Raw genomic sequence first — 18,899 nt, forward strand, 5'->3', positions numbered from 1 at the left:
CTCTTAAACCCTAGGAAACTCATTAAATTTCCTAGGATACTTCTCACTAATAATGGAATCTTTTTCAGTGGTTGAAGAGTTTTTCTCACTGGAAGCTTTCTATATTAATACAAATATAGGTCTGGGCCAGTACCTTTCCAAGTATGGGGGGTCATGAGGTCAAAATTACCAATTTCTAATATAGTGAATATCGATAGATTTAACACACAAACATAAAGTCTTTGAGGAATCCTTAATAGTTATATAAATACTGACATCAAAAAAAATTGAGAATTGCTCAATTAGACCAGAGAAAAATAAAACAACAACAACAATAACAACAAGAAAAAACCATATAGGATTCTGCTGGATAATAGAGATACAAAAATGAAAAATAAAATAATTACTACCCTTAAGTCAATGGAGTCTAGAGAAGTAAATGAAACATATACCTGAATAACTATTTTAATACACATCTAAAATAGATTGGATTGTACAGTAGTTTAAACTCTGTCCAATAGTGACCTAAGGGTGGCCCAAACTGTAAGAATATATTTAGATGGCTGAAATCTCTAGGCTGAGTGGCTGAGACTTTCTACTACAGTGAAGAGTGGAATGAGAACCTAACAGGGTAGGAGCATTTAAGATTCAGGACATCTATGACTGGATGTGGATCCTTTTACTATTTATTTTCTGAGAAGGGTAATAGATTAGACTTAAATTTGTATTTTAGACTTCAGATATTTGTAATCTAGCAGTATGGTGTACTTTTAGAGAATTTAGAATAAAAACAACCTACTTCTTCATTTTAAAGGAGAAAGTAACAGTACTAGAAAACAACTAAAATAATAGCTACTCTAAGCCATATTGTTCCTTTCACACAATTTCAGGTAGCAAATGGTCATATGTATGAGAGCAATGAAACAGAAATCAGAAGACATACAGATTATATCAGAGAGTTGAATACAAAAGAATAAATTAACTCAACTCAAGAACATAATAAAATCAATAAAGGGGAGAACAGTCTCACTGGGGAAATCTACTCTTAGCAGTCTCTGGGGAAGTAGGCCCTGGGAATCAAAGGACACATATATTTGCAGTCTTCTTGCTCAAATCTTGCTTCATGCTCTTTTAAATCTTCTTTCTCTTCCCATTCATACCATCATAGATTCAAATGTCTTGGTCAACCAGGAGTCATGTCTTTCTATGCATAAGCAGGATGCAGAGCTGTTCTTCAGGGAACTGAAGGATTCTTAGAATTTCTAATTATATGTAAAAATAATTTTTAATATTTATTTAAAAAATTTTGAGTCCTGAACTTTATCTCTCCATCCCTCCATTTCCTCCCCATCCTCTCCTTCAAAAAGCAAAACATACTTCTATATTTGCCATGCTGCAAAGGAAAATATGGACAAAAAAAGAAAAAGAAATAAGAAAATATTATGCTTAAATCTGCATTCAGATTCCATCAGTTCTTCCTCTGGAGATGGATAGTATTTTTTTCATCATTAGTTCTTCAGAATTGTCTTAGATCATTGAATTGCTGAGAATAACTGAGTCATTCACAGATAATAATCATATAATATTGCTAGTCCTGTGTAAACTCTTCTCTGCTCTGCTTGCTTCACTTTGCATCAGTTCATGGGGTCATTTATAATATCACAATAGTATTCCATCACAATAATATACTACATTTTGTTCAGCAATTCTCTGATTGATAGGCATCCCCACAATTTCTAATTCTTTGCCACCACAAAAAAGAGCTGCTATAAATATTTTTGTACATAGATCCTTTTCCTTTTTTTATTTCTTTGGGTAGTGGTATTTCTTTTTAGTAGTGGTATTTCTAGGTCAAAGTAAATGCACAAATTTATAGCCATAGTTCTAAATTGCTTCTTAGAATGACTGAATTAGTTCACAGCTCCACAAACAGTGAATTAATGTTTCAATTTTTCCCTATCTCCTCCAACATTTACATGTTTCTTTTGTCATATTAGTCAATATGATAAATATGAGGTGGTGCCTCTCTTTTGAATTGTATTTCTCTAATCAATCATCATTTACAGTATTTTGCATATGACTATAGAAAACTTTGATTTTTAAAATGAAGGATTCAACTTGGGGTGGGATTGGGGTTTGGATTATGCTATATTACAATTTAAAACACTGTTTTATGCATAGGAGAATTCCTAATGACATTAAAACAATGCCACCTTAATGAGTTTTTATAAAGTAGCATAAAAGATGTAAGATTTTGCTATGAAATATGATTTTGTTTTATGTATGCTTTTAGAAGCTTGTGTCACTTCACCATATTTTTAGTGGGGGGTAGAGAGTAATTATGAAGTGATTCTTATAACAAAAATTACTTTTCTTCCAGTGAGTACTAGGCAAGAATATTAAATAATCAAAGCTATTCCTTATGACAAATGAGAGTAAAGCTCTTGGCTGTAAAGAGAAATAGGTTATTATTATTAATTTTTTTTGCTTTTCTCCTCTTGCTTAGAATCCTTTTTGGCTACTATGCTCTTTCCAGAAGAAATATGAGATTCCTGATAGCAACAGTATCTATTTATCAAACCTGTCATTTGGTGGATTCCACATGCCAGACATACATTTCACTCACTGATGAGTTCAGAAGTAAATATAGCTCGCTCTTGTCAGCAAGTCTGTAAAATTGACTAAATGTTTAAGCTATATTAGACCTATGGATTGATATGTACCATTTTCATTGTACAGTTGTTTAAAATCCTTCTGCCCGGCTCAAGTTTCAGAATATGTTCACAGAGGTAGGGAAGACTCATTGAGTCAATTCCAAAATGAAAGAAAAATTCTTGGATGGAAATTAGAAAACAGAACAAAACAATTATTTAAAACAATGTTGATCGATTTGAAGGGAGAAATAGTGATAACATATTTTGCATTCTATTTCATAGGCTGGTAGGCTTTATCCCTGGATAAAGAGAGGATCTAGAAGTAATCTTGGGTCTTCCATTATAAACAATCTTTCTTTAATCAGTGATATAAACAAAAAGGGAGTGGGTGAATAGGAACCATAAATGATATGGCTATTTTTAAAATTTATTTTTAAGTGGTACCTTTCAAAGAGAGGATTCTATATACAAAATCAGTACCTAAATTGTAATATTTGTGTAGGCATATTCAGAAGGCTTAGATAGATGCATTTTCTTGAATCCCACGTCAGCTTAGGCCTACATACTTGTATTTATGCCTTCACAGGAGACATCAAATGAATTAGAAGCAGCTGTGAAAATTACAAAAGAAGAAGATATTTTTGAGCCTGCTGAGGAAGCATCCCTGTTTACTAAAGCTACATTAATAAAGGAAGAACTGGATATGCTTGTCAGAAACATCACCTCCAAGGTGAAAGTCCTTCAAACTCATGTGGCCTTTCTGAAGTCATCAGAGAAGGTAAATACTTATCAGTGGTGGCCAGCAATCTCACTTTCTACCTCATATGGTTTGCCTCTGTGGATATTCATAGCAGTGAATGTACCCATTTGTACAATCAGAGAATACTTCATTTTAGGGACTTTAAGATATGTGTCTACCTATTAACAAAAGAAACTAAAGGGGGGTAAGTTATTATTATTATTATTATTATTATTATTAAATTGTTAACTTAATCTAATCTCTCCAAATTTTTTGCTTACATATTTGTATATTTCAATGAACTTTTCTCAGCAGGACTGTTCCAAGTCCTCATATCAATAAAAATAGCTTAATGCCTTAGCAGATAGATATTCTTTCATAGCCAAAATAATTCATCAGAATAAAGTATTGAAATTATTTCTAACAATATTCTACAATTACTTTAAATAAAACATGGAATGCTAGAAATAAAAAGGGACATGAAATCCACTGAGGCATGCCTTCATCTTACATTTACCACTATAAGTGATCATTTAATCTGAGACTTTCCTTCATCTTTAAAAAGAGATTAATACTTATCCATTATATTTATTGAGACTCAGAGAGAGAGGTTCAATGATCTGCCCAAGTCAGTACTTACATTCAGTAAATTGGAGGAATCAAACCCAGGTTTTCTTGAATCTGAACTCAGCACTCCATTCATTACACTACAGGATGACCTGTAATTCTTATGCCTTTTATATACATGTATAAATATTTTATACATATATACAAACATATATATGCATATGTGTTTACACACACACATCCATATATTTATGTTCTATCTGACTATTCCAAATCAGGTTCTTTAAAGGATGGGATTTTGTCTTCTGCATCCTTGTATGCTTGACAGTGTTTTCCATGTGATAATACTCAGAGTGATGGTTGTTGATACTAAAGCTTGATTCTTACGCTGAAACTCTACAAAATTATCTACTATTGAGATGTTAGAATTTTAATATATGGAATTCAATGCAAAATAGATTACATTTAATGGAGGTTTCTTTGTGAAGTCCTTAAATATTCACTATAAGGTAGAATTACAGAAGAGTACTCTCATGACTACCCACACACTCTTTTCCCCCACCCCTTATCAAAATAGGACTCTGGTGAATTCTTAAAACATTTAGATTATGCTCTTTCAGTTTAGAGCTAGTGTTCATTACAACTATGGATTTGTCCAACCTTCAAAAGAGAAAATAATTGTAAAGTATTTAGTGTAATAGCTGCAATATTGTAAGCATTAATAAATGCTTGCTCATTGCCCTTCCTCTCCCCTTCATTTATGCCATAAATAATGAAGAGAAGTCAATAATATACCTTTCAAATAGGGAGCAGCTAGGTAGTGCAGTGGATAGAGCATTGGCCCTGGAGTCAGGAGTACATGAGTTCAAATCCAGGCTCAGACACTTAGTAATTACCTGGCTATGTGATCTTGGGCAAGTCACTTAACCTCATTGCCTTGCAAAAAAATTAAAAATAAATAAATGCTTTATCCTTTAAAATCTACCTTTCATATGTGTGGGTAGGAGATAAATTCCTTTTTTTTTTAGATTTTGGCAAGGCAAATGGGGTTAAGTGGCTTGCCCAAGGCCACACAGCTAGGTAATTATTAAATGTCTGAGACCGGATTTGAACCCAGGTACTCCTGACTCCAAGGCCAGTGCTTTATCCACTATGCCACCTAGCCACCCCTAGGAGATAAATTCTTAACCAAACAAGGGATAGAGACAAAAGACAAAAATACATACTTTTGATTACAGGATATTGAGAAACTTTGCACAAACAAAATGAAGCCATTTAGGGAAATGCTTGACTCAGGGAAATTCTTTTTATCAAAGAGATTGGTGTATAGTGTGTATGTGTGTTTGTGTGTGTGTGTGTGTGTATGTAACTAACAAATATATAAGGTAAAAAGCTATTCCTAAATAGATAAGTGGTCATATCAAAGGATATGAACAATAATTCTGAAAAGAACAAATGACAACAATTAGCAATTATATGAAAGAAAACCACACTGTGTAAGAGAGATAAATAAATAAAAAAAACCTTGAGGTTTCATCTCTCACCAAGCAGATTGACGAGTATGACAAAAACTGGAAATAATCAACGTTGAAAGCGTTGTGTAGAGAGATAGGCACACTATGCATTGTTGGTGGAATTGGTAGAACTACTCTGAAAAACACTTGGAATTATGCAAATGAAGTGACTATATTTTGTCCTAGAGATTTGATGGCTTGGTTTATGCCTCAAGGAGGTAATTTGCAAAAATAAAATTTTCATATCCACAAAAATATTTATGTTTTGTGCTGTCAAAGAACTGGAAAGAAAGTAGATGCCCCTTGAATGGGAAATCATTAAAACAAATTGTAGTATGTGAATATAATAGAATAGTATTATGCTATAATAAATTTTCAATATAATAAATATAGAGAAGCATAAAGGGAACTAGAGAAATCTGGACAGTGTAGAAACAACTTAAATCAATAACTCTATCTTTTGAAAATTCTCAAGTCCAGATACTCATGAATCTCCTGAAATTCCCCCCCCCCTTAAAATGGTTCCAATGGCCTATGGTTCCAATCAATCTACTATACCTTTTCCAGTCAGCTATAATGTTTCACCTAAGATTACTAGGTAACTTTATGTTAAACCTTTTGGTTGTAGTATCAGTATTAATATGTGTTTCTTATGGCATTGTTGGTGTTAACTTCTGCTAAAATAAAGTGACTTCTAAGAATTCAGTACCATTTACATGGAGTATTGGTGAGTATGCAAAGCAATACAGAAAATTAAGTTTATTTTCACTACTTTTTATTGTCTTAACAATTACTGAAATCCAATCATTTGATTCCAAATTGATGTTCTTTTACTTAACATTAATTTTCCCCCCTTTGACTCTGGCTTTCCTACTTTTGTATTTCTGCCTCACTCTAAATTATATCACACTACTTCGTGATATTAAAATGATCTGTAACAGATATTGACCAAATTGCTGAGTTTAAAAATCAAAAAAATCTTTTTTTGGCTGTGCTCAGAAGGTCTTAGAGGGTAATAAACTTGTCAGCTCCATCTGGAGCCCACAAGCAGGCTTGCTTGCCAGCTGCCTAAATAGTTCCTGAGCCATTGCAGTTATTTGACATATTCAATAATGATACAAATATTGTTGAGAAAGATACAATTCTGAAACATGTCAGGTTGATTTGTTTTTTTGTATATGGATGTATTTGAATTTAAAGGATTTTTAAAAGACTTTTCAGTGCCTTTATTTAAAAAAAAAAAATTCCTTCTCTTTCAGGTAGAGGAGCTGACTAGGAGCCTAAAGGAATTTTTCAAAACTGAAGTGACTCCACAGGAAAAAGGAGAAGCTCAATTTCTGTCTTGTGTGGAGTCTCTTGATAGCCAGTGGCATTTGTTTTTAAAGGAGAGTTTTTCAACTCAAGACCTGGGGCTTGAATTTCTTAATTTAATAAATATGGTGAGAATGCATTGTGTGAGTCACACCTTCTTCAAGAATTACTTGCAAGAATTATCAATGTAAAGGAAAGTCATACCTTGTATGGATCTGAGAAGATGCTCAGATGCTTTTCTACCCTAGTTCTCTGAAGAATCCCTAGAGGCCACACACACACACACACACACACACACACACACACAAACAAATACACACACAAACACACACACAAGATTTAAAACAATCTTGAAAGTCTGGAATTCCAGTCAGGCATACATATACAGAGACATATTCTTAAAATAAATTTCTTTTTCTGTTTGGATGACTAGGCCCCTTTCAAAAGAAAGGAAAAATAGTCCCTGCCTTAAAGAATTATTGGAGGATGCAATGTGTAAAACAATAAATATTTTCATGATTATCTGAGAGTACAAACAATTAGGGAGCCATTGATTGACATGCTGTGTTTCTTCAATGATTTCCTTACATGAAACAATTTTCTGTGCCTTTTCCTTTTGATCACTCTCATCTACATGCTCTATGATTCATCAGCTTCTCTCATAAAATGGAGCATATGGGAAGTAAGGATAATATTCTTACCAGTATGACATGGACTAATTATTTATCTCTAAACAAATTAGGAATTCTAAACTTGGGGTCTTTAAACCCTCATGGGATTGATGAATTTGAATAGGGCAAAAAAATGACACTTTTACTAAACTCTGGCAGAAATTTAACATTTCTTTCAATTATTTGAAAGCACCATTTTGTTAATGAGTTCATGGGCTTTATCATGTTGCCAAGGAATTTTATGATCAAAAAATTTTAAATGCTTGATTCTAAATCTATTTTTTCAAGATTTTTATCTTTTTAAATTCTTCTTTTAAAGCATTTATAATATAACATTAGCTTATAATTAGTTCATAGTCAACTAAGATTTTGAAATGTTTTTTCACACAAATTATTGTCAAGATATGCCTCCTCTTTCCTTTATTTGTGAAAGTAAGATTTTTAATCTAAACGAAGAGCTTTGAATTTATTCATATTAAATTTCTTCTTATTGTTTTTGACTCAGAATTCTAGGCTACCAAAATTGATTCTGTTATTTTCTCATAAGTATTCCCTGACAATCATGCCTTCTATGTGTCCATTCAAATTGCTGAGGATAATGACAAAGGCAGAAACTTATGGAATTTTATGGAGGAGCTTTCTCTGTTGACATCAGTTCATTAATCTACACATTTGAGGTGTACCTTATTGATTATTTATGAATCTGCAATATCTTTCCACATCAACAGACATCAATCTACTATATGCAGTTACCATTTCTTACCTAGACTAATGACTTTCTAAATGATCCAATATGTCCAATCTCAAACCTTTTCCATTGTATATATTTAAAAAATACCAAAATTAGCTTTCTATCCTAAGCCTTAGTTATGTAATCTGTAACCTGAGGGAATTAGCCTCACTGATCAGAAGTGTTCTTCTAGCTCTAGAAGTATGACCACATGCTCTCTATTGCCTTTTTCAATTATTGTACAAACTCCTTGACCTTTATGATCCTTCAGATCTGCCACTAGCCTAGCATACTTCCCTTCCACATATCTTATGTTGTTCAATTGACCTCAGAGAATATTAATCTAGTCAAATAATCACTTATAACAACTTCTACTTCAAGCAGTTAGTGATTACTCTTTGAATGCAATTCTTCAACTAATTTCAAATCTTATTTTGTCATATAATGTATTACTCAAATTTATGTACAACTAAAGCATTAGATATTTTGTTAAATGCTTCCTGGAAGAAACACACACACACACACACACACACACACACACACACACACACATAAATACACGAGGTTAGTCTCACATGACCTGTTTTTGAAGAATGCTAATTTTTAGTGGTCATTGCTTCCTTTGTAAAAACCATTTCCTTAATATTGCTTTTAGAATATTGTTAATAATAGAAATCAGTCTCATTGGTCTATATTTTGGAAACTTTACTCTTCCCTTTCTTTTTTTTTTTGAAAATTGAAACAGTTACCCTTCTTTGACTCCTGAAGCATCTCTTTCCACTTTTCAAAGACTATATGTAGCAGCTCAATAATCATAGCTTCCAGCTCTTTCAGTATTGAGATGTAATTTTTCTGGGCCTGTTGACTTAAAGTTACAGAGGTCTGTGCTATCTGATCATCTCATTAATCTTTAATTTCTACTTCCAGCTAAACATTTCTGTCCCAATCTAAAAGTTATTTTCACTGGAAAAAGTAAAATAAGAACAAAGTAAGAGATCAGCCTTCTTGTAATCACCTTTTATACCCAGGAAAGCAGTTCTATCCTTTTTTTAAATGCTCTTTCTTGCCCCTTATAGCTAAAAACAAGCTGCATGTCATTTTTTGCTATCCTTAATATTCATCAATAACTAGAGATGTTTTTGGGTCTTAGTGTTTATGAATCAGGTTGAGACCTACAATTTTCTTCATTAATTCCTCTACCATTTGATGAATGACATTAACATAAATGTTTTAAAAATGCTTGCTTATTAATCCTTAAGGCAGGTCATAAATTTATCAGATTTTCTGGTTTGGATCAAGAAAGAATGTTAGCAGATGCCTAGATAGTTTATGTCTCTTATAATTATGAATGAACACAAATTTATTAGTGTATATAACCATTGTTTTTCAGTGGAATTTCAATTGCATGAGTTTTTAAACCACTGAAGAACAGCTTTATTTCTTATTCTTTCATAATATGCACAAGGTTGTATGCAGTATCCCATTTCCTCCTGGAAATTTCTGCAATTATCAGATGAACTTGTTTTGACAATAGTTTTGGTATATAGCCTTGAATGAGAAAGTGTTTTTTGTTGTTTAAAAATTCTCTTTCGACTTACTTTTTTTTGGCAAGGCAATGGGGTTAAGTGGCTTGCCCAAGGCCACACAGCTAGGTAATTATTAAGTGTCTGAGGTTGGATTTGAACTCAGGTACTCCTGACTCCAGTTCCAGTGATCTATCCACTGCACCACCTAGCCACCCTTGACTTACTTTTTTCAACCTTAAGTATTCTTGTCTTTGTATTATCTTGTCCATGATAAACATTTTTTTCAAAACAATACTTAACATCTTTTACTAGTCTTCTTATTATTCCAACCTCAAAAAACCTGTGCCACATTGTAGAGAAATAAGTAACATTGTGTCCACCTGCTAGGTTCCTCTGTAGGTCTTCTTGTTCTGAGTAGTCTGTTCTACAAAGATAGTTTATTAGTTTGGGATGTTGCTTTTTTGTTTATAATGAGACTCGAAACTCATTGGGCATAATCTTGTTTTTGATGGCAATTGTAATTATGGCAATTTCCCATAATAATAATAGTCCCTGTAATATCTTTAACAGTTATTGAAATGCACTCTTTAAGAAAGACAACTTTTTCATATTTTATTGGAGTACTATCCTTTTAAAGAAGATATTAAAATAGGATATTAAAACAATATATTAAAAGTAATTTAAGACATAGAAGGGAGATCAATAATTGGATGGATAGCAAGAAATTCTGTAATCAATCAATTGGGAAAAATTAATTAAAGGTAGAGAAATCAGCTTGTTCTGAATCAGTCTAGTGTGGGTAGAAATTATATAAAGTTTTGCTTTTCCCAAATAATTCATATACCACTGTATAACACTTCTGATCTTACTTTCATTGATCCTTCCTCAAATTCTCTCTATCCTGCTTATTCTTTCAGTTTCTTGTATTTATGTAGTATTCTTTTTAAATAAAATATACCTTGTTATTGCTAAATTCATCATCCATCCTACTCTACCAAATGTTAGCAGGAACTATGAGGTCATATTTTCTTCTATGTATGTACTAAAATCTGTTCTGTTTATTATCCATATTTTACAGATTTGCAAGTAAACATATGAAATCACATCTTCAACTGACTCTCCTCTTAAATATTATGCTTTCTCCTATGTTTTGCCTGCTATTCTGTCTTTCCATATTTCCAGTTTTATTATACTTTACCTCCCACCATGTCCAATGACACTGTCCTTTTAGCTATTCCTCTTGACAATTCATCTCTCCCACTTCTAGGAATGTTTTCTGGTTGTCCCACATGCCTGGGATTCTCTCTCTCTCTCTCCTCATCTCTACTACCCGTTTTCCTGACTTTCTTCAAATACCAACTAAAATCCTATGGTACACAAGAAGTCTTTCCCATCCCTTCTTAATTTTAGTGGTTATTCTTTTCATTATTTCCTATTTACTTTCTATATATCTTGACTGTGCATAGTTGTTTGCTTGTTATCTTCTCCTTTAGAGTGCAAGGGCCTTGAGGGCAGGAGCTGTCTTTTCCTTCTTTTTTTGTATCTCCCAAGCTTAGCATAATGTCTGGCACATAATAAGCATATAGAAAAATTTATTGATTTACTGTTACCAAAATAGTCAGATCATTTTGGGATGGTTTTATTACCCTGTCATCACCATCACTGATTAGTTTTGCATGTATGTTTTTTGAGGGATCCTATTAGATAAACTCCATTTCTAGTCAAACTGATAGTTCCTTTATTTTAAACTATTCTCCTAATGTGTAAATGCATATTTAGTCATAATTGAACTAGCTATTCATTACCCAAATTTTTTTTCTTCTACCTTTTATTGGTAGTAGTGATAAAAACACCATTTGTTTCCCTTTGGTCTTCAGGGTTTTTTTTTTCCAGGCAGGTCTTCATAATCTTAAAACATTTTTTTTTGTTCTTCTAAGTCTTAGAATCTAAGGGATATAATATGTCCCCACATGAATCACTGGGGGTAGGTATTATATCACAGGCATAGTCTTATCATAGGCAGACAGCCTATTGTACTAATTGTTCCTTGATCATATTCTTGCATTGTCATGCTTTCTGTGAATTAATTCAGGTCATTCCACATGTCTGGGATACATTTCCTCTTCATCTATGACAACTGAACTTTCTCTTCCTTCAAGGCTGCTTCAGGTTCCTTACTTTTCCCCTCTTCCTGCAACTCTTCCCCCCTCCCTCCTTGATCTCCAGCAGAAAGTGATTAATTCCTCTTTGAATATTTCTTAACAACAATTTGTATAATTCCCTTGTCCTTATCATATTCTACTTTATCATGCTTCTTTTTTCAGAAATTGCTTCAGGTTAAATATATTCACAAGAGATGGACTATAAAACCAGAATTTCAATGTATGAAAATGCAGAAGGGAGTTTATCTTTTCAGAGAGTGGAGCAGATAGCACAACCCATGAATTTGATATTCATGGGCTTTATTAATAATAGTGCCTCTCCAAAAAACTCTGCTTCTCAAGTTCTTTTAATTAGATTATATGAGAAGAGTGAAAAATTGTCTATCGAAGCTAAGTTTGGAATTATTAAGTGAACCCATGGATTTCTGTCATTGTTTTGCATTTTGATTTTCTTCAATTGACACATAGTAGGCATTCAATCAACAAATATTTTTAAGTGTCTGTAAGTTATTATGTATTGTGCTAGGTTCTGTGATACAAGTAAAATGAATGCAATAATTCCATTGGCAAAGAACTTACCTTTTAATGAGGCAGACAATGAGGACATATCTTCTGAATAAATATAAAGTAAATGAATACAACAGTTTGTATTTTTATATAAAGTAATTCAAAAGAGGAGGAAAACTAGCAGTTGAAAGAGAAAGAGAACAAGCATTTATTATTGTGCCAGGCAATGTGTTAAGCATTTTGAAGACATCATTTGCTCCTCCCAACAACCCTGTAAAATAGATATGTTATTATTACCTTCATTTTACAGTTGAGGAAACTTTTAGGCAGATAGACAATTAAGTGACTTGCCTGGGTGATTTTGTTGTTGATCAATCATTTTAGTCATGTCTGACCCTTTGGAGATTTTTTGGCAAAAATACTAGATTGTTTGCCATTTCCTTCTCCAGTTCATTTTACATATGAAGAAACTGAAACAAATAGTGTTGTGACTTTCCCAGGATCACTTAGCTAGTAAGTATCTGAAGCTGGATTTTCAAATCTTCTTGACTCCAGATGCAGAATTCTATATACCAAGGGATATAAGAAGGAATCAGAAAAGACATTCTCTGGAAGCTGGTTCTTGAGCTGTTTATTGAAAGAAGGAAAGTTTATAAAGCAGAAATGGGGAAGAAATGCATTCCCATCATGAGGGAAGAACTCTGCAAAAATACTTATTAAACTAAATTGATCATCAAACAGAAATTCTAATCTTTTCTCCCTCTTATCATTACACCCTAAGGTGCTTCCAGACTTATCATAGGCAGACAGTCTTTTGTATTAATTGTTCCATGATCTTCTTCTTGCATTGTCATGCCTTCTGTGAATTAATTCAGGTCATTCCACATATCTACAATACATTTCTTCTTCATCTATGACTATTGAAATTTCTTTTCATTCAAGGCTGCATCTCCCTCTTCTTTCAACCCCATCCCCACCCCCATTAATTTCCAGGTGAAAGTGATTAATTCTGGCTTTTCTTATAATATACTTGAAATTTAAATAATTGACTCCCCCTAAAAAGATTGAGTGTTTTAACTCTGCCACTTAAAAGTCTTTGCTGATTGATGAAATTCAAATAATTATCCATCAGACATATATAAAACCAACATTTAATTGTTTGTTTTTCATTTGTCCAGAATATTCCTAATCTTCCATAACATCCTAGAGATAATCTTAGTTCTCTAAAGTTATGCTGGAGAAGGCCATTCCTATGAACTAGAATGAGGTCATTAATAGACTGTGTGTCTTCCATATGATATCTTGCCTAGTTAATTTTGGAGAAGTACAAAACCCAGATTGGTCACAAAATATGAATTTGTGTTTACAGTAAAACCTGGAGACCACATACTCCATCACAGAGGAATTGTAACCCATATCAGTAGAATGAGAACAAATGCAAATTAAATCAAAGATCCTAGAATTAATGAGTATTTTCTTAGTCTCAAATGCATGGAAGTTCCATAAAATCCATTTTACCTATCAATATATCATTCTGATATATTTCAGTGATTATATTTGTGTTCACGTATAAGCATTAAATAGGATATATTCAAATATTTAAAAAATTTTGACTCCCAACTTTTTGGTTCATATATTTTATTTCATCATTTCTTAAAAGCAAAGAAATAAAGAAAAAAATTTGAAAACTAAGTCAAATGGAACCTTGAATATCATTTTTGAAAAATAGAACATTTTCTAGGAGGTCAATACTGACTCTAAAATAGAAAACTTTGAACTTGGTCAATTATTTGTATATTACAGTCTACTTTCAGTAGCCCAAATTTTTCTACACTTTATGTACTCTGTCCTTTGAAAAAAATACAGTAATATTCTTTATTAAATTAACAGGAAAATGAGAACATTATATTAAAGGTGAAAAATGTTATACATGTTACTGAGAACATGATAGAAAGTCATAATGCAGAAAGGGAAGAGCTCAAGAATCTCTGGATTGCATGGCAGCTTCAAAGGAACCAAATTAAGTCCATTAAACAACAGTGTGTAGCCTTTAAAGAACACCTGAAAAAGGTAAGAAAAAAGGTAAAAGAAAAAGGAACATTGTCTTTGAAGGGAAAAATTTGAGTCCATTATTTCTGGTCCTTTATGGTTTAAAAATAAGTTCATTATGAAATCTCTACCAGGTCCCTCCATGATATAGAAACCTTGTAGTAGCAGAGTTGTTGAAACATGGAGCTTTACCACATCTCTAAAATGACAGTGAAATATTTACTTTTACTGCTGAAGAAAGCATATTCAGAAGCATTTATATTTATTTCAGACAACTCAGAACCTGAAACGTCTTGAGGAAGCGTTTACACCGGTATCTGCACTTGACCTTGGAGGCAGCCTTCAGACTCTTTTAGATCTACAAATAAAATGGAACCAAATGAAACCTCAGTTTCAGGTGAGGAAATAGATTGATGGACGTTGTTGAGCAGCATGAAAATGGAAAAGCATTCAGTTGCAATTTGCATAATTTATTTCAATAGCTTGCCAAATTACTCTCTTTAAAAAAAGAGAGAAAATTTTCCTCTATTAAAGTGCTAAAGTTCTCTTTAAAAACAAATTTTCTCCAGTGGTTATTTTCTATACAGCTGGAAGTGTCTGTGTCTGTTTGTATACTCAGGCATAGACATGACATGTTCTGTCTACAAGATACTGTTTATATACTTTTTGAGAGTTATTTTCATTTAAATCGAAAGAATGTCAGAAATATATGCAAATGTATATTTCTTCTAAATTATTTTTCTAGGAAAGTCATTGACATTGTTTTTTTAGACTGAAACTCCAAAGAATGGGGGCTGCCTATCACTGGTAGGTATTCCATACTTTAGCCTATTGCAAGGTCAATGCCAACCAAATCATCCCTCTTTACCCCTGCAATCCCAGGTCTCAGCTACCATCAGTGGCTATTTGTGGCTAATTCTCTTTTATCCCTTTGCCTTAAATGGCAAAGGTACAGAAGGAGTGGTTGATATAAAGACTGAGTCATGTTCATGGCTGCTGTCCAGATCTCATGGTTACAGTGCTTTTCTCCCTCTGAACCCCTCCTCAGCTTGGCACAGCATTCAAAAAGGGAGCCAGGGCATTCTACTGAGGATATGTGCTATCTTCTTAATTTCAAATCTCTGCAAAATAATAACCCTCAACCAAAATCTAAACCCTGTCTTTTTGTCACTAATACATAATAATTTACTTCTAAGATTTAATGGTTTGTTGGGATAGAGGGTACTTCATGGATTTGATTGTGTGACATGGCCTTCACTCACAGAAACATAATATTTTAGAAATGTAAGGAACCTCAAGGGTTATCTGGTTTAACCTCTTCCTTTTACAGGAACTTCCTCTACTATAACCCATGTGAGGATCATTCAGCATCCTCTCAAAGAATTGGGAAGAAAGAGTGAAGTAGCCCATTGTATGTCGAGACAGTTCTATGAGATTTTCCCCTATCTTTGTCAAGGGTTGACCTACCTTCAATCAATACCTACTCATTATTTCTTTGGAACCAGGCTGAACAATTTATCTTCTACAGGATAGATAGTCTTTATTTTCTAAATTTATTTTTATTAAAGATATTATTTGAGTTTTACAATTTTCCCCCAATCTTGCTTCCCTCCCCCCACTCCCCACAGAAATAGATAGTCTTTCAAATGCCTAAATATGCTTTCATTCTATTCTCCATCCTATGTACTGCCTGCTAAGCTAAACATCTTTAGTTCCTTCAAGTTCTCTTCATATAACATAATTTTCAACTACTTCCCCATCTTGCTTATTTTTATGGAGCCCTCCAAGAAAATATTATCATTTTGTTCAGTAAGTAATCACCATAGAGAATTTCTTTGGAGCCAATATAAATAACCTTTAAGTAATAATATATTCCCAGGGCATCTTATTTGATTTTCAAGACATTGGCAATAGTCACTATTTCAGATATGGAAATTTCCCACCTCCAATCTGTGTCTTACTGTCCGTCTCTTTGTTCTCTTTCTTGAACAACTTTATCCACATCAAAACTTCAATTCTTATTTTCATTCTATATGTTAGACGCAGACTTTCCTCCTGAACATTTGCTGTTTTTGCTACTGTTGATGTTATTCAATTAAGTCCAACTCTTCATGACTTCAAAAACCATATTGTCTAAGGGAAGAAATTGGAGTGACTTGACATTTCTTTCTCCAGTGAATTAAAGCAAACAAAGATAATGTGACACATAATAAATGTCTGAAGCTGAATTTGAGCTCAGATCTTCATGACTCCAGAGGTCTATCAACTGAGTCATTGAGTTTAAGATGAAAATCTTATTTGACTCTCGGCAGAAATATCCAACTAGACAATGCCATTGAGGCAACTAGATGACTCAATTTGTTTAAAACTGACCTCATCTTTTTTCCATAAACTTGTTCCTTATTCCCCAACTTACTTTCTTCAATTAATGATATGTCTCCCAGTCACTGACTGAGCTCTTTTAAGAACAACTTGACTTCTCCCTCTCTCCTTTTCTGCACTATCTTCTCCCCGCATTTCTTTCTTTCTTTCTTTCTTTCTTTCTTTCTTTCTTTCTTTCTTTCTTTCTTTCTTTCTTTCTTTCTTTCTTTCTTTCTTTCTTTCTTTCTTTCTTTCTTCCTTCCTTCCTTCCTTCCTTCCTTCCTTCCTTCCTTCCTTCCTTCCTTCCTTCCTTTTCTCTCTCTCTCTCTTTCTTTCTTTCTTTCAGCAAGGCAACAGGGTTAAGTGACTTGCCCCAGGTTACACAGATAATTATTAAGTATCTGAGGCTGGATTTGAACTCAGGTTCTAGACTCTGGGGCCAGTGCTTTATTCACTGTGCCACCTGGTTGCCCCCTTTGCACTACCTAGCTATCCCTTTCCCCCATGATTTTCAATCCTATTTTCACATTATCTTTTACATATATTCTTTCATTTTATTCCCACCACCTCTACCATACACTTTTATGACCCCTGGCAATCGATTGCAATAGCTAAATGTTCCTTCTTCCTGCCTCTTACCTCTTCATGCTCAAATCCACTCTTCACAGCCAATCAGATTAATCTTGGTCAGATTGATCTTTTATAAAAAAATAATCCCTTTATCATATCACTACTCTGTTAAAAATTTTCAATGTTTCTTGTATAAGAAAAAAAGTTCAACATCTTGGAATTCAAGGCCCCCTCCAGAATGAGTTCAACATAATTTCCCAGAATTACCTTCTCCTCTTGCCAACTTAATCTTTTTACTATTTCCACATCATTTCTTGCTTTAATTTCTATTTCTGACCTTTTCCTCATATAGGTTATTCTGTCTAGAATTCTAGGACCTTTTCATCTATTCATATCATAGCAACTCTTTAAGGTCTAGTAAAAAAAAATCTCATAAATTCCTCAAAGGTTTCTTAGACTATTCCAATTATCAGTGATGTATTCTTGTTCTAAATATTGAATACATATGACATGTATTTCAAATTTTATACTGTGTAAATCTTATATATGTTTAATTACTTACCCTACTGGGATTATAAACATTCTATCAAATTTTAGGAATATCCTTGATAACCTGGAGAACTTCCAGGGAAAGAAAGTCAGTTAAGTTGTCTTGAAGACATGAAGATGGAGATGGTTAGCCTGGAGAAGACTTGATAGCAGGCTTTCATATTTGAAGGGCTGCTAAGAGGATGGGAATTACTCTTTATATCTGAAGGGGAAAATTAGTTGTAATGGATTGGAGTTTCATAGAGGTAGATTTTAGACTGACCAAAGGAAAAACTTCCTTTACTCTACCTTCTTGGTTCCACCTCTGAAAAAACTTTCTTATAAGAAACTATTCTTTCTCCCTTTTCCTCCAAGGAATGCCCTTCCCCTTTTTCTTCACTTATCTAAATCTCATTCTTTCTACCAAGTCTACCTCCAGTTTTCCCCAAACACTATCAAAAAGTACAGTGGACTCCCTTGGGAGGCAGCATATTCCCTCTCATCAGAGAACTCCAAAGGCTTGATAAGAACTGGATATTTTGTAGAAGAGATCCTTGTTCAGGTATAAATTAGACTAGGTGGTCTCTGAGATCCTTTCCAATCTAAAGATTCTATTATGCTAATTGATATAAAACTTCACAGGTATAGTCACACATCATAGGTACTTGATATTTTTTACTTAAGATTCAAAGATGATTATTAATCAAGTCTTTCCTTATTATCTAGCTTTGGAAGTTTTAGATTCTTCAACTTTTGATCATCTATTCTAAGATTGGAAAACATATTTTGGGGAGTGAGCATAATTCTTTCAAATTCTCTTCAAATATCTCACCAGTTTCATAACCAAGGCAGTGACCCTTCTTCTCTGTGTTTGATCTAACCAGTGCTAACTATAATGGGAAAATATTTTTTGGTTTTTGGATTTTGTGTGCTATTTATGAATCCCAGTGTCCTTGCCTATTAAATAACAGTTCAAAATTGCTGCTCAGCTACTGAGACATTCTCACGATGTTTCTGTCATACTTGTATGT

The 18,899-nt window shown here is 33.3% G+C and overlaps 1 protein-coding gene across 1 annotated transcript in view; it reads left to right on the forward strand.

Moving 5' to 3' along the window:
- CCDC141 (coiled-coil domain containing 141) overlaps positions 1-18,899 on the forward strand; it is a 353,841-nt gene that overhangs the window by 248,245 nt on the left and 86,697 nt on the right. The window contains 4 exon segments of the mRNA XM_074215601.1: positions 3,220-3,411; positions 6,713-6,892; positions 14,251-14,430; positions 14,681-14,806. Of these exon segments, the coding sequence (XP_074071702.1) occupies positions 3,220-3,411; positions 6,713-6,892; positions 14,251-14,430; positions 14,681-14,806 (678 nt within the window).

The sequence above is a fragment of the Macrotis lagotis genome, chromosome 1 (assembly GCF_037893015.1).
Source record: "Macrotis lagotis isolate mMagLag1 chromosome 1, bilby.v1.9.chrom.fasta, whole genome shotgun sequence".
NCBI lineage: Eukaryota > Metazoa > Chordata > Mammalia > Peramelemorphia > Peramelidae > Macrotis > Macrotis lagotis.